The sequence below is a fragment of the Symphodus melops genome, assembly GCF_947650265.1.
Source record: "Symphodus melops genome assembly, chromosome: 21".
Taxonomy (NCBI): Eukaryota; Metazoa; Chordata; class Actinopteri; order Labriformes; family Labridae; genus Symphodus; species Symphodus melops.
This window is the reverse complement of record NC_136711.1, coordinates 18,982,135-19,005,267: the sequence shown is the minus strand read 5'-3', so window position 1 is coordinate 19,005,267 and position 23,133 is coordinate 18,982,135. Positions and strand designations below refer to the sequence as shown.

At 42.8% G+C, this 23,133-nt stretch overlaps 1 protein-coding gene across 1 annotated transcript; it reads right to left on the bottom strand.

The window, feature by feature from the left end:
* Positions 1-90: 90 nt before the first annotated feature.
* Positions 91-22,920, bottom strand: tbx21 (T-box transcription factor 21). The gene is made up of 6 exons (XM_079372590.1): positions 22,017-22,920; positions 9,713-9,867; positions 7,263-7,384; positions 6,735-6,893; positions 5,991-6,052; positions 91-5,660 (listed from the first exon to the last, which is right to left on the bottom strand). The coding sequence occupies exons 1-6, from the start codon at positions 22,562-22,564 to the stop codon at positions 4,859-4,861; spliced, it is 1,848 nt and encodes a 615-aa protein (XP_079228716.1). The 5' UTR covers positions 22,565-22,920; the 3' UTR covers positions 91-4,858.
* Positions 22,921-23,133: the final 213 nt, after the last annotated feature.

Sequence of the window (23,133 nt, the reverse complement as noted above, 5' to 3'; positions counted from 1 at the left end):
TGTGATGCACACGGTGCAGACGTTGAAATGAACGAGTGACTTAAAATCTTTCTCTTTCGGGGTTAGCAACAGGTCGACTATGTTAGCGTACGAAATGTTAAATCATGTACTCTCCTCAGTTAGTTAACTGTTTTTATAAGAAGATGGTCAGGGCTGAATTAGCGAATGGGGAACACAAGACGACCAATTGAATCGAGGTCATTTGATTTAAGTCAGGTTTGTTTGGAAACGAGCGCCAGTAAAGCACGCTGATGACGAGAAGGACTGCTATACAAGACGTTTGCCTTTCATACTGGTCAGTAATTATCATATTCTTCATTTAATCTTATTATACATGACATTGGTATTTAATTTTGGCACGTCATGCGTGCGTGTCACACTGCAGGACAGAATATGCCGAAAAGAAAAGTTTGATCCGAGGAACAAACGGGGTAAATGCCGCCCCCCTTCCAGACCTTTACAGTATTTATAAAGCATCAAAATCCCTTCTAAGTTTCTAAATTAATGATTTAAAGGTCACATATTCTGTAAATTCCACTTCTCCATGTTCCTGTAACTCTAACATGTGTCTCCAGTCTGTCTACAAACCCCCCAGTGATGAGAAAAGTCCATCCTCTCCATCTTCTCCCTGCTCCACTTTTCAGAAAATGTGTGCTCAAACAGGCCGTTCGGAGATTTTCCCTTCATGACATCACAAAGGGCAGTAGCCCCTCCCCCAGGTGGGTGACACTCCCACAGCTAGGTGTTTGTTCTGCCCTCTGAGTCTGCCTTCTCACCGTAAACAATAGGACATGGAGCCAGAAAGCAGCGAGTACACCCGAGCCCTTCCAGAGAGGGGGCGTGGTCAGACACAGCTCATTTACATATTTAAAGCTACAGACGCAGAAACAGCCTGTTCTGAGCAGGGCTGAAATAGAGGGGTTTATAGACATGATCAAATACAGGATCAGAGTGGATTTACAACAACACACTTCAGAGAGAGAAAATCTGACCTTTAACGCATATGAAGTACTCCGTGTCTGGGACTTCATTGGATTGGAGGATGTTTAAATAATACAAATCAAACCTGCTCACATAGATCACGATAATTAGAATATTTTCTATTTCTGTTTTTGAGTATATTATTTATTGATAATAAAATAATGACTTACGTACAGCATTTAAATGAGGAGAGAAGAAATTTTAAGTGTTCTCATGTGGTTAGTAGTGAATGAATATCCAGCTGGTTGGAAACGTGTACATACTGTATTCAAATTTTAAACTGTCCTCATCACTACATCTAGCTGACAAACGGAAAGTCTTTGTTTAAATCAACTTTCTTGAAATGAAAATAAAAACATCCTGGATTTTAAAATATAATTTAATTTTGCTTTTAGGCCTTCACATTAAAAAAAAAAAGCCACGCATGTTTTTTTTGTTTTTTTTTTGTTTATGTGTAAGCTTTAATTTCATGAATAAAAAAAACAACAGTACAATACACAATTATGCCACCTTTTAATAAATAACAATTTTACCCTTCAGAAATCTCTTATTTTTATGCATCACATTTCATCAGCTCGGAGGTTATTTTCTCCCTCGACATTAACAGTGCACATGGACCACACACACACACACACACACACACACATAATAAACACGCTTGCTGCTCGACCTCGTCTCCCTCTTTTTGCTCCTATTTTACAGAGTCTCACTCACACAGTCTTTTCTTGTCCCGGCGCCACATGAAGGGGACAGGGGAGCAGAGACTCATGGGAAACGGAGGTATTGAAGGTTGAACTTGAACTTGAAATTGATTGTGAGTGCTGAGATGATCCAGCAGGGGGCGTTCATGAGGTGTCTGCTCTTTGACATGAGACACATGAAGAGTGAGGCTCACTCACCAACTACAGTGGACACTGTCCATTAACTTGCGAGCGAATAAAAAACTCAGATCGCTGCCTCTTTAAAACTAATTTCATTTTGTTAATTGCACTTAAAACCAATTGTCCATTTGATAACCTCCTTCAGATACATGATGTATCCTCATCTTTTTCTAAATAGCAGAAGTCCTCATTTCCAGCATCACCACATTAAACTATCCCTTCAGTTTAATATTTGCCCATGAGGAACATTTTTGTGCTCGCAGCATTGAGGGGTTTTTTTATTTTCTCTTATTTTCAGAAGCTTCAGTTTAAGCCCAGATCGTTTTATAAAATCAGCTCAGCTTACATTTTTATGTCGGTATATGATTTTTTTTTTTTTTTACCTATGTTCACCTTCAGGCTCAAACATTACCACATTACCGTTTGGTTGTTTTATTTTTATAAAAGCTCAAGTCCACAAATGGCATGCTGCACTTTGGCTGCAATGCGAACACTGTAATGCTAAGCTAGTTAGCCGTTTCCCTTAGCTTTTAGTCTTTAAGTGCTAGTCACGCTAAGGTAAACTAATCTAAGCTCAACGTCTCCTCGTCATACAGAAGTTTAATTTTTTTGTGAACAGAAACAAGATCTGAAGCAGAACTTTCCCTGGTTGCCTCTTATTGGACAATATCTCTTAACAGACACATGAAGGAGTTCTTGTCGCGTTCACCAAGGTTTTCTCTGTTTCATGTTTGTTTTCCTGGTTTATTTATTTTAATCATGTTTGCAGGAGAGTCAGTTTTTTTTGTGCATCTCTTTAAAAGTTGATCAGATTTTTACCATTTAAACTTTTAAATTTCCACCTTCAACCTTTTTGTAATGATGGAGTATAAGCGCCACAAACGAGACAAAAACAGAGGAGGTTAATTCAACATGATTTTAGCTGATGAATTTGTGACTTTTTTTCTCATACTGACGACTTTTTTTTTTTCACTCTCAAAAGATCAGAAAACGACAACTTTAAACTCACTTTCATGTCGGTACAACTTTTTGTAATCTCAGATTTTGGTCCTTTTATGTGGATCTAATACTCCATCATACATTTGAAATTCGAGCTCTTGCAGCATGAGTGAGACCTAAGGTCCTCGAGAAATTTGAAAAAGGTCAAAATATTTTTTTGAAAAGACTCTGAATGTTACATGTTAGTACAAAGGACTTGAGAAATCACAGCTCAGTAAATCAGTATCGCTGTGTATAAAAGTGACTGCTGGTTATTTGAAGTAATTGAATGCCCTGATCGAGGCCTCGCGCCTGCTGCGCACACAGAGGAAGTGCTTGACTGTCGCCCCCAGTGTTGTCTGCCGCCATTAGCACACCTGGCGAGGAATGAGGAGCAGATCTGTGATTGGCGCCGACTGCGGCCTCACTCTTCATCTCTGTCACCGGGCGGAGAGCGGGTCCTCTGTCACCCTGCTGTCACAACATGATCCGCCTGAGGACCAGAGGGGGAAATCCTGTGTCTGTCTGGTCACTTTGTGCTTCCTGTTCCTCTCGTGACACTGCCTCCTCTGTTTACCTACAGCAGGTGTCTGGAGCCGTTCTGATTGACCCACTTTTTACACGTCTGCAGCTCCTACTCTCTGCAGCTACTGTATTTGGAGTGGGGGAGAGAATAATGCAGAATCTCACACAATATATTCACTAATTTCAAGTTGTTGCTATTGATATGATTTTCCTCTCATGCACGTCTGCTGTCTGTGTTTATTTGTGTGTTTAAAGCGCTCACGCTTCCCTCTGCCAATACTGTTTTCCGGTTACGTCGCCATCGATGCTGCTATTGATCCGGGGCTTTGTCTGTGGTGACAGGAGCGTTTTCACATCGACTGGTTGTAGCAAAGGCCTGGGCAGTCTTTGTCATGAAGATGCCAGCTGGTCTTGTTAACTCCTGCTGCAAACATTTCCAAATATTTTCTCTAAGTTTGAGCTGCTTTTTGTGTGTGAACTTTGCCTCTTCCGTAACATGTTTAGATAAATAAGAGATTATAGAGGTTTGTTATTCTGATATTCTGTGTTTCGGGTGTAAAGTGCTGATCACTGGACAGCAGGCGATAATGTCAGAAGTTAACGGGCAAAACAGAAACAAATGTTTTTTGCTGCAAAATCAGTCTGACGTTCTATCGATTTCCTGTTGGATGTTAAGGTGTGAGGAGTTGCTATTTCTGCACACGAGCTCTCTCTCTCTCTCTCTCTCTCTCTCTCTCTCTCTCTCTTTCTCACACACACACACACATTCACACAGAGAAAAGCTCGTCCTAGCTGGATTGGGAAAGATTAGCAGTAGCACTTGAGAACATGTGCAGACTAAACCTTCTTAACCTCCTGACATTAGTTAACTCACACAACTCTGGCCTCCTCACTGTCGGCCCGTTATGCTGCTTTGTGGCCACTGGTGGGCGCTGCGCTGCACTGCACATGATGAGGAGTGAGTTAAATATGTCTGCTCAGAAAACATCATGGGGGGGAAATGAACGTGAGCATACCGTGGGAGTGTGTGTGAAGGGCTGAAGGTGAGAAGTGAGAGATGGAGACGAGCGAGCAGAAGAGACACAGGGAGTGTTTGATGCAGAAAGAACAGACAAGCCCTTCAGGCGTCTGTCAGCAAGCAGATATGCAGATCATTTTTTCACCCCCAAATCTCCAGATGCTTCGGAGGCTAAAGTCACAGGTCTGTTTGTGTGCATGGTGTTTATGTGACTGTAGGGCAGCGTCCCAGTCACTTCCACTTCTGTTCAACGAGAAGTTTGACAGTAACCTTGAAAGTTCCTCCTGTGATCGTTTGACACTTTAAGTGGAGACTTTAGAGACTGTGTGGTCTGATTTCGCTGTCTTCTTCTTGTATTTTTTTGTTTGTTTTTGCAGCAGAAACAGATTTTTTTCCAGTCCTGACTGGACAGAGGAAGTTGGGAGAGGATGCTGGGAGAGACTTGGTGATGCATGAGGTGGTATGTGTGAGGTCATCAGTGGGTGTAATAGCCGTAGTAGTCTGCGTCGCTGTTGCTGTCTTTCTCACAGACTTCTCCGCTGCGCGGGGGTGGGGAGTTTTCAGTGCTGGACGTGTATGGCGACACCTTCCTCTTCTTGTTGTCCCCGACGCCGCCCTCAAACAGGCCCGAGTCCGCTGAGGCCACCGATTTCACAGAGGTGGGCTCGAGCCAGGGGTCCTCAGCCACCCTCTCCACAGAGTCTTTAGGTTTGTCCTGCAGCAAGGGCGTCTGCAGAGGCTCCAGGAGCAGGGGAGGGTGCAGCCTGGGGTTCCCGGGTGATGTGGAAGAAGATGAGGAGGAAGAAGAGGACGATATGGGTCTGAACCAGCCCAGACTGGGGCCGTGCTTGCTCGAATGGCTGAGGTACTGAGGGGTGGGCCGGCTGGTGGTCCAGCCCGCCGAGGTGGCTCCTGATACGGACACGCTCGTCGACGCGAAAGGATGCTCAGGGTAGTAGCTGAGCGCGTGGTGAGCGGATGTCTGCAGGGGGAAAGGCTTGTAGAAACTGTTTCCTGAGAAGTCCCCCTCGTACGAAGAAGGGAAGTCGAGCCGGTTGGGGGTCACACCCTGCTGAGGAGGCAGGTACCAGTGGCTGTGAGGACCAGGACTGGGCGAGGGGTCTTTGCGCTGTTGGCCCATGCTGAAACGGCCTTGAGGCAGGGGGCTCATGTACTGCTCCGAGAAGAAGCCCTGGGGGTAGCAGCTCCCTGTTAGCAGCTGCTGGCTCTCCGTGGGGGAGGGGGTGAGGCGGTCAGAGTCAGGAGGAGCGTAGAGCCTAGGCAGAAGGAAAGAGGAGGGAGGGAGAAAGATGGCGAGGGAGGGAGGGAGGGGGGGGCGGTATAGAGTGTGAGAAGAGAGAGAAAAAGAAGGTGTTATTTCCTGAGCAAACCTCAAACTTATCTATCAAACATCTCACAGCCCCCCACACCCTGCTGCAGCATGCTCGCACCGCGCAGTCATTTCTTCTATATCCAATATTCAAATAAGAGCACTCACACATTTAAGCTCATGCAGCGATCCTCCGCAAACATTCAAATAAAGATGCGTTCCACTCACAGCTTCTGCTTTTTCTTGCTACAAACACTTTTTTTTATTTATTACTTACGTGTCGTAGCTGTCGCGGAAGCCTTTAGCGAAGGGGTTATGGTCTATTTTCAGCTGCGTGATCTGCGCGGGGGGGAATAAGAGGAGGGCAGTGAGAGGAAAGAAAGAGAAGGAGTGAGCGACCATGTCGGAGAAACAAGAGCGCAGACAGAGACGAGGTCACTGACTAATAATTAATGAGGATCACGGCCAGTTTATTTTCTTGCTGCTGCTGAAGAGACGTTTTAAACCATCAGGTTGACACACACACACACACACACACACACATAGATACTGTATGTATACAGTGATTGAGTTACATAGAGAAATGTTTCATACTGAACAGCTGTCATAGATAAACAGTACACGGCTGAGCTGCTGTACTCGGGTCAGCTGAGGTGACGTGACTCTTCGTTGAACTTTGCTACTGTACACAAACCCGTGCTTCCACTTATAGCAGATTGTAGGAATGAAAATGACAGAGTGAATTTTTCATACATGATGCATAAATGATTGTAAAGCACGGGCTCCGACATGAATCATTGATGTCTGGATAGATCCCATTAAGATGGTGTCAGAGAAGTTATAAGACGGTGTTGTTTTGATTTGAGTGCTTCGTTTATGTGTGTAAATAACAGAATGTAAAGAAACAGATTGTGCAAAATGTGAGAAAAAATATAGAAAGAAGTCAGAAGTTGAATGGGTTCTTCTCAGGTTAAATTTGATAAGAACACTGAGCTGAGGTTGACCACAAGATCTGCCTTACGTCTGCGTTCTGATAAGCAGTGACAGCGATGAACTGGGTCTCCGGGAAAATGAAGGTCTGAGCTTTGGCTGACAGGAAGGGGTCCTCAGACCCGTCCTCCTTCACCTCCACGATGTGCAGACGAGGCTGGTACTTGTGGAGCGACTGGAGCACGATCATCTGGAGAGGAGAGACAGAGAGAGAGAGAGAGAAAGGGCAGATTTGATTATGTTGTTCTGTGTAAACATCTTTATCTTCATCTGATAGAAATCATGAAAACCATCAAATACAGAATGTGATGTGAGAAAAGAAGAAAAGTCATAAGTAGGAGTCTAACAAGATATTCAGATGTGCAGATATTCATAAAAACAAGAAAAAGAAAGGTGGACGTAGTTTCCACGTCGAAGTGAAGCCAATCTGAAACCTGCATTCTTTCTAACGGCCAGCAGGGGGCAACCTAACTGGTTTAGACAGGAATTTGTGTAAAAAAATGTAAAAATTCGATTTTAATGACGGTGACGGTGTCAGCCAGAGAACGGTGGACATTACCTGTGCCACATTATTGGTGCTGCCCTTGTTGTTGGTGAGTTTGAGTTTGCTGAAGGAAACTTCTTGTCTCATCCAGTGAGCCCCGGTGTTTGGAGAGTCGGGGTGCATGTACATCCTGTTCCCTGTATAGGAGGAAACGAGAACAACAATTAGGAGGTATTTCACATCTTTTTATCGCACAGTAAACACAAAACTACAAGCAGAATGACTTACACGTTAGTCACTTCAAGAAGCATCTATAACATCAGTCATATCTGCAAACCTGCAGTTTTACTCATATTTTATGAATATTAGATACAGGAAGTGAATGCACACATCAGAATCAGAATGCGATTTATTAACCCTGTGTGCTCACACAGACGAGGAACTGGACTTTTGAGACCTCGATGTACGAAGAGTGCAACATCCAATATACACAAGATAAACTAAGACAAACATGTCGAAGGCTGAAGGAGACAACAGTGCAGCGGTGAGTGGTGCACACATGCTGAGATCTCTGTAAAACATTTTAAAATATGCAACCCTAGATGTAAATATTGATGATGACTGTTAATATTTATCATAGTAAGAGAAACATCTATAATATTTGACCTGAAGCGTCAGATTTCGACATCATTGTTTTCTGTTAACAGCTTTCAAACTGTGATTTTTCCCAGCGTGACCACATTGACCTGCTAACCTTCTATCAGCACACCACACATAAAACTATTCAATCTAATAGAGTGAACTTGTTTCACCACAGTTTCCACTAACGTAACACATCAGCTGTCACCTTTTCACAACACCTTCAGTTCCTATTCTTCAAGTTGTCGTGGCTTCAGGTTCATCACTTACAAAATAAAAGTCGTCTTGATCGGTTTTGGTTTAGTTTAAAAAGCGAGAACGGGGAGGAATAGTTTAAGTTTGTGACGCTGAAGGAAGCAAAAGTTTCAAACCAAATCCATTTTCAGTGCAGAACCTCGACTTAAGAGTGAAGGAGAAATGGCGGCTTATAAGAGCGGCTTATAACCTTCATCTTTACACTGTAGCCAATGTGGCTGTTCAGGAATGTTTCACCCCAAATATTCACTTCCTCATGTTGTTTACAGATTCGGTTATCAACAACTCTGAGGCTGCTGACTTCAAGAAATACAAAAGCAATATCAAAATGTCCACAGAAACCTCTCACGCTACGTGTGCATCATGATGCTCATCTTGGTTACCCCACTGAATGCATGTAGGTCTGAAACATCGCTGCTAAAATAAACCACTTCCTCAGCCTCTTGCTTGCTACACTGAGCTGAACCGAAGGACCTGCACGTCTCTGGCTCATCGATTGAGCACATTTCATCGTATTTTCTCAGCTACTGGAACTCCGGTTAAAGTAAATGTGGACATGTTGTTTTTGTCCAGCATTGAGGGTAAGTGTTTGATTGAATAAAATCGTGTTTAGAAAAGGACTAAGAAGCTCTGAGCGCATCTCCAGCACATGCTGCTTCATATGGAAGGAACAGCACGGTGAAAGACGTACACAGCTATATTCTTAAAGAGCAGATGTTTCTGGAGGGAACTTCTCAGCTTATCATCTTTTAAATTTACGAAACACTCAACGACAGAAGGAGGAGAAAATACCTGCCGTTGGTTAAATATATAAATACAGTTTTAGAGCCAGAAAGTGAAAGTACTAATTATGCATTTTTTTAACATTGCTGCTGGAAAAGTGCAACAGGTTCACGTGCCATTATAGTTCTGGGTAATCCAGCAGAGTTTTACTTGAAAGCTACTAAAGCTTTAAAAAAAGAAAAGCATTTCTCTGAATAACGGTAAATTGCATCAATAATTTAGATATAGCGTGTCTCAAATATCTTTTAAAGGTCACATCATTTGTAAAATCTTCTCCATGTTCCTCTAACTTTAACATGTGTTTCTAGTCTGTCTACAAAACCCTCCAATGATGAGAAAAGTCCATCCTCTCCGTCTTCTGCCTGCTCCACTTTTCAGAACGTGTGCCCATCTGGATATTTTCCCTTCATGACATCACAAAGGGCAGTAGCCCCTCCCCCAGGTGGGTGACACTCCCCCAGCTAGGTGTTTGCTCTGCCCTCTGAGTCTGCCTTCTCACTGTAAACAATAGGACATGGAGCGAGAAAGCACCGAGTACACCCGAGCCCTTCCAGAGAGGGGGCGTGGTCAGACACAGCTCATTTACATATTTAAAGCTACAGACACAGAAACAGCCTGTTCTGAGCAGGGCTGAAATAGAGGGGTTTATAGACATGATCAAATACAGGATCAGAGTGGATTTACAACAAGACACTTCACACAGCTCCGAGACTTACTTGAACTGGTTAGAAAGCATAAGGAAGTGTGACAAAAAATTGTGAAAACGTGCTTAAAAGTATTTAAAATAAAGCAGAAAAATACCTTATTTCTAACTGTGGGTTTTGTTTTGTGTTGTGACGTGAACGTACCTGGCATGTTTCCCTCTGCTTTCCCACACTGGACCCACTTGCCGCCCTGGTACCTCCAGTGGTGCTGATCAGCCAGGATCACGTCGACATAGACGTTATAATGAGCGGTCGGATCCAGAAAACTGATGTTAAAGCTCAAGAAGGGGAACATCCTCCTGCAGAGACACAAAGGGCGAAAACATGGTTAGTTACTGTATGTCTTCATTACTTTCAGAAAATTATATAATTTAATTGTCAATTCTCCTCAAAGATGTTTTATATTCTCAGAATCAAAAACAATCAAAGCTTCAAAAGTTAAGTAGGACAAAAAAATTCACTGATGAAAAACACAGAATATATCTCTAAAGTCACCTCTGCTATCAAAAGAGCTTTGAGTGGTCAGAACAGAATTTGGTTTTTTCAACAATAGTAAAAGAGTTGCTCGAGCAAATGTTTTATTTTTAGTTAGATTGACAGTAATTTTCTTGTAAATTCCACCTGAGCCAGAAGAGACGCTCAAAGTCTGTGTTTATGTCTTCATATTAAATACATGTAGGAGAGCTACCAGGGGGGTCTGACCCCACTGAGAGGGTACAGTATTTGTATTATTAAAGTATCATTCATGAACACAGGGCTTCCCCATGAAAGAAATCCAACAGAACACTGAGACATCACGTCACGGGAAAAGAGATTCATGGTGATAATAAAAGAGACCTGAAAAGAAACATTCATATTTCTTTGGTTCTTTCTAAGTCGGGTGGTAAAAATGAAGTCACATCCCTCCATGTCATTCGAGATATTTCCCATGCTTGTAAAGGACCTTTAATGCATGGAGGTAAGGGGACGTTGCGTCTCCCGTTTGGACCTTGAAGACGCTCACTCACACTACGTCTGCTCCACCCGCTGAAGAACGGCGAGTAATGGACGAGAAGTGGAGGGGATGTCTGACAGGTCGAGGGGACGGGAGCGTAAGTGAATTTTTAATGCTGCTGTTAATAAAAGATGGCTGCGAAGCTGCCTCTGATTGCTGGAGCTTTACATGTTGAATTTATTTCTATGTCAGAGAGAGCTTCAGTGAGACGGGGTAACCGGGAGGTCAGGGTGTCCCCGGGCACCGCAGCCCAGGAAGGAGAGGAAAAGACACACACATATAGGCCGTGGACACCAAACACACAAAACCACAAACACGCCACAAACACGTGTGTTCAAAAGGACCCTTGTGACAGTCATGTTCATGCACACAGCAGAGACTTGATAAAGAAGCACTTAAAACCTCTGGATTACCAACCGTGAGGAGTTTACATTTTACAGAGCGAAGAAACAACAAACAAAACATTACATCTATCTGTCTGTCTGTCAAATGTCTGAGTCTAAATATAAAGCTATGGCTCGAAGCTGCTCACCTTCGCAAACAGGTATCTCACGTTTATAGTCATACTAGCATTTCTATGAGTCATTTCCACTTATTTCCACAGGGGGCGCCAAAATCAACCCAAACTGAACGTGGCTCATAAGAGCGTTGAGGAAGAACCAATCCCCTGGGAAACAACGAGTTTCTGTACTCAGTTTCATTACAATCATACAACCAAAAATGCTGGTTGTGTCAGAGGAGAGGTCGTAAGGTCACCAAGGTCGGCAGGATTTAACCAGTGAGGACAATGACTAAATATTTAAACGTGACTCAGAGGTTTTATGGGCGGACACGAGGCTAGCTGTTTGAGTCTGTCTCGAGTATTTATGCTTCAGAAAAGCAAAAATTCTCCTGAAATGATCATTTCCACTTTAAAATACCCTCTGCAAAAAGTCAGATACGAACCGATGCGCGAGCATTGATCAATTCTCTCTCTCTCTCCTCTCTTTGTGCATGTGTGTGAGTGCGCTTTGCACTATGGGTCAATTTGGGGTCACGAGTGTGTGGTTGGTGTTAATAAAAATCAGGGCAACATGTTTGACATTTGGCCCAACTGTTTTACACTTGCTAACAGAGCCTGAGGCTGTGGAGCATTTGTAATGAGTAATGGACAACCAGCAGCAGCCTCCACCCCTTTGTCAATGACACATTGTGTGCAGCACAATATGTGTTTTTAGATTCAAGTTGTGTCAAAGAGTGTTGATATAACAAATGAAGCGTTTGCATCCAGAGCCAAATAGTTCAAAAAGTTTCAGCCGGATACAAACGATCTGGATTGTCCCCTTTTTATTCTACCATGATTCAGGATCAGATAATCCAGCTCCCTTTTCTCCTGATGGTTCAAAGAAACACTGGATAAGATCACCCTGATCCTATCATGTTTTTTTAGGCTTTTGAGGACTACCAAATCCAGATTAGCAGCATTTTAAGAGGACTAAACATGACATACTTTGTCCACAGGGGGCACCAAACCCCACACAAACAGAAAGATCCTCACAGCTGCTTCAGATGTTGTTTTAATTGGGCACTTTAAACATTTCTGTACTCTTTCCCCTGTAATCCAGGTGGGATCAGTGATCCCACACAAAGTTCTGAATAACACAAACTGGAGCTTTTATCAGTTTGAGATCCTGATCCTATGTGATTACGTAACCCATGTTTGAAATTTTGAACAATCCGATTTCACGATGAATCTAATCTCTAATAACTCTAATCATGTTAGATCCTTTTTGAACAACAGGCTACAGATGTTTAGGGTGGTTTGGAGCTGATACCTGTTTTTCTATACAGTGTTTACTGCAGCTATATTTAATCAATGTAAGAGTGCAAAGACAATACAGAAAAAAGAGAAAAAAAAAGACTTCCTTTCAGAAACGCCCTCTGCTCTCTTTTCTGAAACACTCTTTGGTGTGGGGTTGTAAAAAAACAAAACAGTCAGGGCGCCTGTAGCCTGGTGGTTAGTGCGTGCACCATGTACAGAGGCTGAAGCCCTCAAAAGCTTGTGTCCCCGAGTCTAATTTGACCCGTGGCCTCTTTCCTGCATGTCATTCCCCACTCTATCTACTCAAGCCTCAAACAGTCGACACACGACAACAAAGTGCCCTCAGTCAACAAGGGATAAAAAAAAAATCTATTATTTCAGTCTTGTTTCTTGAATCTGACATTTACGCAGTGCTGTTCAGGTAAACTACAAAACATTGATCCTCATTTAGATTCACAGCATCCTCCCTGAAGCAGTTTGGTCATTTAGAGGTGTAAAAACAAGTGAGGTGTGTAAAGAGATGATGTGTTCGAGGCGACTTCAAGCAGGCTTATGGGAAACCTGCAAGGCCCATATAAGAGTGTGTATAAGACTACGAGGTGTGTGGTGTGCATGTGTGTCGTTGGGGGTTTGCTGCCTCAATCTGTAAAATCCCAAACATGTTGGTTTTTATAAAGCCAGCTAAAACATTTTGATACAAATCAGGTGTCAAATGCGGTTATTAAAAAATCATGGAAAGTCCTATAAGATCCTCCCTTTTAACATTTTTAAATAAGTCCCAGAGCTCTTTTCAAAAGTTTTTCCAAAAAACCCCCTCTATTTCAGCCCTGCACAGAACAGGCTGTTTCAGTGTCTGTACCTTTAAATATGTAAATGAGCTGTGTCTGACCACGCCCCCTCCCTGGAATGTCTTGGATTACTCAGTGCTTTCCCGCTCCATGACTTGTAGTTCACAGTGAGCAGGCAGACTCAGAGGGCAGAACAAACACCTAGCTGTGGGAGTGTCACCCACCTGGGGGAGGGGCTAACTGCCCTTTGTGATGTCATGAAGGGAACATCTCAAATAGGGACTCATGGAAGTGTGAGAGACTCATCGTCGGCAGCCTCCATGCTGGAAATGCGGTCTCAGTCTAATTTAAGTCGACCTAACGACAGGCTGAGAGCTGAGGCGGGTTTTAAACCTCCTGACAAACCGTTAGTGACGCGCCCACAGTGAAAAGTCATATTTCATTTGTAATTCAGGTTTATTGAGAAGAAGAAGACTAAGAAGTCGGACGTTTCGATCAGTTTTTATGGTCAAATGTGTTCTGAATGGTGTCTCCTTAAAGCTTGTATACTGAGCACACACACACACACACACGCCCACGCACACTCCTCTTACCCTTCGGCGGTAAGACAAAACCCTGCCCTTAGCGCTCCCAGTTGGGTCTTTTTGGCTACATGGCGAGTCCAGTTTAACAATCAATCATAGTTCTTGTTGAAACTTAATAGTGGCAACAGCTCGCAGAGAACAGGTGAAAGGGCTCGTCTTCCATCGCAGACTTTAATACAAGTGAAAACAGAAACTTGGCTGCTCAGCGTATGAATGGATCGACCCTCCTACACGGAGTGAGAGTGATCTGAACGAGTGTTTTTCGTTTCTGCTTCTGTGATATCACGGTTGGCAAAGAGTATAATCATTTTATTCTCCAGTAGAGGTGCAGATGTTTTAGTAAAAAAAAAAAAACTACAGTACCAAACTTCAAACTGTTTGTTTCCTCATCTCTAGTTCCCTCCTTCACTTTAGATAAAATTAATAATTGTTTAAACTGTACAAAAAAAATCTGCTTATTTAACTTTTTCACTGCAGTAAACCCGAAAAAGTCTCTGACATGAACTTTGACTGTAAAGTCAAAATGAGCCCTCTAATCACATTCAGTCTTTTTCACACTCTCCCTCCTGTCTGTTCTGTCTTCCTGTGTCTTCATTAAAGACATTTTCATCAATGTTATGTCTGTAGCGTGACATGTGTGCCGACAGAAACGTCTTACTGACCCTGACATTTGTGTTGATGCGAGGAAGACAACGCACCGTGTCGCTTAAACAGATTTAAATTCTGCTTAAAGGCGAAAGTAAAAGTGTGTTTTTGTTAGAGGAAAAAGACGCCTCATACATTCTGCTATGTACAGAACATTTGTACATATTGTATTTCCACTTCTGTCTGATATTGTCAATTCTGATATTAGAACCATTTATAGGAAATCAAAATCTGGCAAAAGGGGGAAACCATAGAAAACACATCACAGAGGGGTATTTGCATGAGTGGGCGGCACTCAGGCTTCGTGTACAAAGTTCAGAGAGAAAAACTGGAAACAAAAAGTGAATGAAAATGAAAACAAGTGAGCGTACAGGTGAAGTCAGTGCGGGGGCATTCTGGTTTTTAAAGCATACTGTAGCTTTACTGCCGCCTGTTTTATATGGGATTATATTGCTGCCTAAATGTTTGCACCCCAGTGTGTTCCTGGAGGACGAGGACAGAGTGCGTTCATGGTCGGAGGCCATGTTGAAGTGCGGAGTTTTTCAGGGATTTCTTGAAGGAAGTGAGCGAGTAGGATTTTCTAAAACTTTCTGGGGGAAAAACAAAAGAAGCCACTCACTTTGTGTCACTCGTGGTAGATTAATGTTGGGCCTCTGTCATTTACATATCACGGTGTAGAGCTGCTACCCTGTAATTTCTCTGTCAGCGAGATGAATAAAGGTTTATTGATTGATTGATTGACACGAATGCACTAAAGGTGAATATACAGTGTTAAGACTATCGTGCAACTCTGAGGAGGTTTTATTATTTCAAGTTTCAGTCGTAGTAAATCTTAGTCAGGTAAAGTCAAATCTTAAATCTTTGCTGATCAGTACTGTCTGCTCCTGCTTCCCTCTAAAAGACAAACAAACGGCTTACTGTGCAGCTCTCACTGGAGTCAGACAGAATCCTTTCTCACTGTTGAACAGCATCAACAACATCTGCAACCAAACAGCTGATGGCCTGTTTTGCTTCTGTACACAATACGGACCACGCACCAGTGTTAGACTGGGAACAAATTAAAAACTCAGTTGGTTTGGTTTTCTGTAAATTAAACTAGCAGCAATCCAGAATATCTGAATATCAGATCATGCAAAAGGAGAGAGGGTGGGGGCCAAAAGGACTTCATATTACTGGTGATAGATAGATAGATAGATAGATAGATAGATAGATAGATAGATAGATAGATAGATAGATAGATAGATAGATAGATAGATAGATAGATAGATAGATAGATAGATAGATAGATAGATAGATAGATAGATAGATAGATAGATAGATAGATAGATAGATAGATAGATAATAACTACAGATGGACAAATTAAAGTAGTCAGATATGAATGATAAGCACACAGATTTAGTTAACATAAAAGTGCACTGCTGTGACTCCAATGGGAATCAAACCTGCAGCTCTGAAGCCTCCCTAACCGACCTGCCACCACGCCACTGTGGTTTACTGGAAACTTGACGGTAATGACAGCCGGCTGTTTGCCGCCCCTTCAGCCTCATTCAGGTGGATACATACGCACATGAATACTCATAACTGTCCTCTTCTCCTCCAGAGAGAATACCATAGAAACAGATGAGTGTGGTGAACCAGCCAGTAATACAGAGACAGTACGGCTGCTGGTGACATTTACAAAAATCAAAATAAACTGTGGAAGCTGAGGAGAGGGAGGAAGTGAAAGGGAGGGGGGGGGGGGGGGGGTTAGGTAGACATCGGGGAAACCGCGGGGGGAAACAGAGGTTAGAGGAAGGGAAAAGGAAAGAGCAGAGGGAGGGAGGGGGAGGAGGGTTTGTCCTGGGGATGCACGGCAGAACAGAAGAGGAACTGGATATTCAGCGGGGAGAGGACTTTTCTGCATGAGTGCACACGCTGATTCATCCGGACAGGAGTTCAGGTCCAGTTTTTGTCACCGTGCGAGCGCCTGATCATCTGTGACGAAAACGTGCCAGTCTACAGCTGCTGCCGGACACAAGCGGTCTCTTAACACGGACGCTCCTGCACCTGCATCGACCCACTGCGAAGGAATTCAGTGACTAGATGTGTTGAAATGTCTCGTTTGTGGAGCAGCGTGCAATCTGATAGCTACTGCTGATTTCCTGCCTCATACCTCATAGCCTCGTATTACTCATCATCAACAAATACTTTGAAAAGACCAAAACCACCAAAGTCTGTCTCTTCATCTCACACACGCTCTCTGTAAGATCACCTGTTATTCCAAATCAGGAGAATATTTCTTTACTCGCAAAAACGCTCAGCAGAGGAAAAGGTGCATTTACTGGGGACTATTTCTCAGAAGCGGAGGAATCCACATTTGGTGATCTAGCATGCATTGTATTAGTGGCAGCTGGATGGAGCATGTGGGGTCATAAGTGACAGACATAAATTGAGCTCTGCTGCAAAGGAGAAAATGAAAGATTGCAGATTATGCTGGTATAATTAACCACACGCCAAATTAGAAGCATATTTTCAGCCCTCTCAACCTCAAGCGTTTCTTTTTAACCCTCATGGAAACTAAATACAGAGCGACGCTGGTTACCACCAACGCCGAGCAGCGACTGGACCGGGCCTACGTGCTGGACGTTAGTCGTTCAAAGAAGCGTCTTGACACTGAGAGAGGAAACTCTTGTTGAACTGTGTGAAGATATTGGCACCAGAAGTTTCTGCAAAAAGCTGCATATGCGCACATAAACAGCTGAACAGGAAGTGACAAGTCATTCTGTCAAAACCTTGAAATAGTGCCACTTCTGCTTTCAGACCCACACGGAGAAAGAATCCATGAAAAAAAATACAGTAAAACAGCATCTGCAGGGTTTTTTTTTACGAGAATTTCCTCCTTTAAATCTGGTCTCCGACATTATAATTATCGTTTTAAAATAACTGCATTATTGACATGATCAATGTCAGACACAACAGAGAGGACGCCCACTTTAATTTCCTTGTTGACGAGAAGTGAAAGTGTCTAAAATATGACATGTGGTACCTACTTTGGAAAGACTGGATTATTCATCAAATGAAAGAAGGAGATATAAACTCATCAGCTTTTTTAAATTCTGCACAAATAAACATTTCACATTAATAAAAACACCAATAAAGGCAGAAGATGACCTGTAATCCTTCAACTTCCCCAATAATGTTGATTTTTTGTGCCATTCCTGCGTCTGATTTTCTGCTTTTTCTCCGACAACAGAACTTCATCTCCACTTTGTTAGAAATGAAAGTTGGAAATCTTTGTGAGCCAAATGAATCAAATGTTTTTTTTTTAAAAAGCCCCACCAAACTGATTCATGTCAGAGATGGACTCAGTGGAGCAGAGAGAGCAGATGAGCATGAATCCTGTCTGTCTGAAGCGTAGAGCAAGGCACTAATTCCCTGAAAGGTGTCGGTATGTGTAAAACTTATAGTCAAACCCGTCTCCTTCCTAGAACACAGCTCGTAAGCAGAACTTTATTAGCGCGCTCTCGTCACATTTTCATTCTTCAGATTGAGGATTTTCATTACATGGATGCACATCAAATCACACTTTTACTCCTAACATGACGCAAGCGTTCACAAAAACACAGCTCAGGTCGACATTTAGGAAAGATTACAATAAAATATCAATGAGCTGCTTCAGCTTCTTCACTTCCGTCTATCAAATGACTCTGCTTGTTGGGGACGGATGTAAACACCACACAGATACAGGACACCTGTTAATATAAGAAAGAACAAACTGTGTGCTGCTACATGAAGCTGAGTCATATCAGAATGTGTTTGTTTAAAGAATATGTTAAAGGGTTAAAATGTCACGTGAGAGAGGTGTTTGTGTTTATTACTGAGACTATTTATTTCTGTCTCTAAAAGCAGCACAAGCAGCCGAGTCCTCGCTGTCCCTCCTGTCGCTCACTGACGTGTCTTCAGTCTCTCTGCAGCTCATCATGCAGGAGACTCGGAGATGCCGTGCTCACACTATGTGGTTTTACACACACACACACACACACACACACACACACACACACATACCTACACACACGCGATCACACTAATTTTTTCTGTCCGTCTTGCACAGACGTTTTTCAGTTCATCGTTTTTGTTGTTGATGTGTTTTCCCTTTAATTTGATCCGCAAACTATTTCAACACTAAAAATCATTGGAGCCTTTATTTATGAAAACCTGCAGCCTCACCGGGCTGCTGACTGGAATTTAAACTGGGACGGGCTTCTTCTATATGTGAAGGTTTGTGGATGTTAAAAAAAAAAAGAAAAAGCAATGCATATTGTACTACTGGATCGATTGAGGCCCGGGTGTGAGGGCGATGCTTTCACATCATGTTCATACAGTCAGATGAAAGTAAAGCTTGATGTCAGCAACTTTTCGATGAACAACTTCCAATTTCCAACAAAATAAAATCCTTCCTTTTCGGATATGCAGGTATTGCGTATCACATGAAGAAAAGCAGAAACTGTGATTTATATGTCGTAAGCGCTCTTCACTATTGGTTCATTTATTGCACTTTGTTATTGCGACATGGAGCGATGATAACGCCGTGCCTGTTTGTTTTTTTTTTGTCATATCATGCAGGCCTTCTTCACATTCTTCATCTTTCAATGTACAATACCTGCTGAATATAACATGAAGCACCTTCTTGGAAACTACTGTAGGGAAAAGTTTGTCCTCTTGACTCATATCAATAGTCAGCACACGCCAGGTGTAGGATCGGAAGATTAAGTCAAACCAAAGATATGAGGGAAAAAACATCACTTTCAATTTTCAGATTTAGTCACTTGACTTGACTCAGAAAGTCCCATTATTTTGAGCCTACTAAGCCTTTTTCTGGTTGTTCGTTATTAATGTGTCCTGAGCAGAAAATGGTGATGTGATGTCCGTGTGGCTGTGTGCATGGTTGATGACTTTTGCCTCAATGCAAAGAGTCAAACGGCGGGGACCACAGGGCCCCAAATGGCACCGACCGACCGCTGTGGCAGTCTGAATTTAGCTCATGAGAAGTGCAGATGAAATTCACCTCCCTTCACTGCAGGCCCTGAAAATGTCTGCAGATTTCAAAGCCCAGGTGTGGTACACGAGAAAAACTTCTGAGAGATCTGTCAGGCTGTACACCGAGCATCTGCTGCTGAAGGGGAGAAAAAGAGAATCTAGTCTTTTACTTCCTGAACTTCAAAGGGGCCTCACCTCCTCGGTGTGGCCGTCTGAAGGCTCGGTGGTGTTTGACCCTTCTCTTACTTTTCTCTACACTTTCTTTTACCTCTTCTCCTATAGATAGCGAGGTTTTGATGAACAATGCAGACCCTCAGACTTTCTCCCCCCCAAAAAAAAAATCACAGCAAAACTGACGTCGAAGTCTGAAGCCAAGATCAAATTTTAAGGAGAAAGTCGCCTCAGTAGTGGTGCAGCTTCTCTGCTCAACTTTTCCAACATCTTGTTGGAGTTTTGCCATGTCTTCAAAAAGTACTCATCACCTGTTCTTTTTTTTCATGAAAGCTCTTCATGTGAGGGAGGGTGTCATGATAAAAGGGAGAGGGGATGTTTTCATCATTTGATATTTTTGTAATATGAGGTTTGTGGTTTTTGCACAACTAGAAAAATTCTGCTTTTTGTGTCATGTGGAAGGAAAACACCTTCACACTCAATTCACCGAACCTGTTGTTGTTGTTGCTGCTGCGGGTAATACAAAAACTATGTGTCAAAAATGTTTGGAAGTGTGTTTCTGTGCGTCTGTGTGTGTGTGTGTGTGTGTGTGCGCGTGTGTGTGTCGGTGTTACATATGTGCTCTGGCTTGTAAACATGTCGAAAGAAAACCCTTACTCGCATGGATTACCAATAATGTTGTGTTTAGAGAGACAAAGAAGAATGACAGATGTCTCACACACACACACACACACACACACACACACACACACACACACACACACACATTTGTATACACTTCAATCAGAAAGAAACACATTTTTGAAAGCCATGAAGCAAACGTTGTTGTCACATTGATGTAAAGCATTTCTGCAAATTTTGGATTAAATATAAGTGAAAAAGAAGAAATGACTTTAAGAGTTGCAGGAGGCAGCTTGTCTGACTTTATAAAAAAATGCATTTTAATTGCTTCTGCTCTAACAGAAACACTCACGAGAATCATGCAAAGCAAAGGGGAATATAGCAAGAAGACCTGCAGCGAATAAATTCACCTTCATGCTCTAAAATTCATCAAATGCACACCAGACGAGTTCACGTTAATTTCAAGTTGAAGTCACGTTGATAAAAAAAACAGAGTGAAGTTTCCGATGACAATAAAAGTGAATTGATTGGAAATAAAGCCGATCACTTTCCTATATTATGTGACAGTGGACTTGTGTTCTGAACAGACTCGCGCCATGAGAACTGCGTGGCCTGAAACCTTCTGTCAAACACAAGTGTCGCGTTTTACACGATTAATCCTCATCGACATGACTGCGTCTTCATGCTCGCTGACCCATCAGAAGACCCGGCAGCGCCGTCTCTCTCTCCCCTCTCTCTCTCTCCCCTCTCTCTCTCTCTCTCTCCCTCTCTCCCCTCTGCGAAGACACGCGCACGCTTTTATGGTTTTTAAAATCCCAATTTCAGTCTCATCGTTCCTGCTGCAGACGCACGTTGGGGTTTAATCATCACAGAGTTAGTCTGCTGATAGTGGGATCAGTCTTTGTAAATACGGGATATCTAATGACATGTTCACGAGCCGAATTATATTAAAAACACCGGAAAGGAGAACATGATTTCTTGAACTTCGACACAATAAAAGAAACAGTTTTAGGACTATAATGTGGTGCAAAAAAAAGAGGAAAAAAAAGAGTAGGCTGTTATTAATTGCCCTCCTTAAATTGGGGTTAAATTGAGGGGACCCCTGCGTGTGGAGGTCAGACTGAAGTGTCAAAATGTTTTCCAGCAACTCAGCCTGCAACTGATATTTTGCTCCATCACATAATTTATCTTACTGTTAACTTTTAGCTCTGAGGAAAATTTGAATTCGATCCCATTTTTTACAAAGAGATTTATCACATTTAGGTGGCACGTGCACATATATTTAGCATATTAATTAGTATTAGTATTAATTTTGAGCAGATACCCTTGATGCAATTTTTTTTCTGATATGCATCATATATGTGACTCTGTTCTGAATCAGGAGCATCAAAGTGCAAACACGATTTGCTGTGCATGTGGTTCAAAGGTCATTCTCATCATTTTTACATCTCTCATCCAAAGCTGCCAACACCTCCGTTACTACCTGAGCAGTGATGTGCTATACTGAGTTCTAGGAGGAGAGTTAGGAAAAGTTAAGCATGAAGATCAGATAAAGTGTCTTAAGTTTAAAAAGAAAAAAACTCTTTTAGAATAATTTCATACGGGAAGTTGGATGGGCTCATCGTTAATGTTAAACTGATTTCTTGGATAAACTGAGACGGTGAAAAGAAAAACGGACGGTGCGTAATGTTGTGTGTAATTTACAGTTCGTATCACCTCCTCTCTGCTGAAATTTTGCAGGCAGGCTAACGAGTTCTCCTCCCAGGTCGTCGGCTTAACCTGCAGGTTTTATTTCGAAGAACATAATTTAGTGTCTGTCAGTCTTACCTCCCCTGTTTGGTGATGATCATCTCGGTTTGGAACTTGTGGAACTTGGCCCAAAGTGGGTAGTTATTAAGCAGAGCCTGCGTCTTTCCGCACACCTGTAGCCCAGGTAGAGGGTAGAGAGGCGGTCGCTGGTAGCCGTGCTGAAAGCCTGTCGGGTAATTGTCCGGAGAGGGAGAGTACAAGTCTTTCCCGCCTGTAGGGAACCCATCTCCTGCCGCCGAGATATAACCCTGGCCGGCTCCGCTTCTTGGCGGAGAGCGCACGCCGCTGTAGGGGCAGCTGCTCAGGGTCTGTGCGTAAAACCTGCCCGGCTGCGCTCCGTACCCTCCCACTGTCTGCTCCGAGTGGTACGGCAGAGTCAGAGAGTCCTGCCCGCTCTGAACAGAGTCCGGGTAGTAGAACCTCGCGTCCTGAATCCCCATTTTAAACTCGGTTAGATCCTTCCCGTTGCGGTGCAGGTGGCTGTTGATTTCGGCGCTCTTTGAGAAAGTTTGCGTTTCAGTCCCATTCAACATACTGAGGTAGAGGTTGCCACCTATGCCGCCCATTTGCAGCCCCGATCCCGGTCTGTGCGTAATGTCATAAGGCTTCGCTCGTGCGTCCAGAAGAATGAATGTGTTACTTTAAAAAAAAAAAAAATATCACAAAGCAGCTCAGTCTGGACCTTTATCCTCACAGAAATCAGCCAGAGCGCGCTGACAGGCCACAAAGTTTAAGATTCAGTCTCAGCCGTGAAAAAAAATAATATTAAGACATAGATCCATCAAGAGAATATTTACGTACAAACTTTTTTTTTTTTTTTTTTGTACCAGAGCAGCTGATTGTCTCGTCTTTATGAACGTGGAGTCTCCGCCAGTGACTCAAACACACGCTCACTTTTCTAACCTATGATATATACATTTAGTAAGCGCTCATATTGTTGGAGGTGGGTCTGATACGGAGAGAGGGCGCGTGATGTGATAGGTTCACACAGAGAGAGAGACACGTCCGTCATCTCAACACACACACACACACACACACACACTAACCACACACACTCATACACAAAACAGGGACTGTAAAAATATTTTAAATATTTAATAAGAATTAAATTTAATGTAAAGGAAGAGTTTTAAAA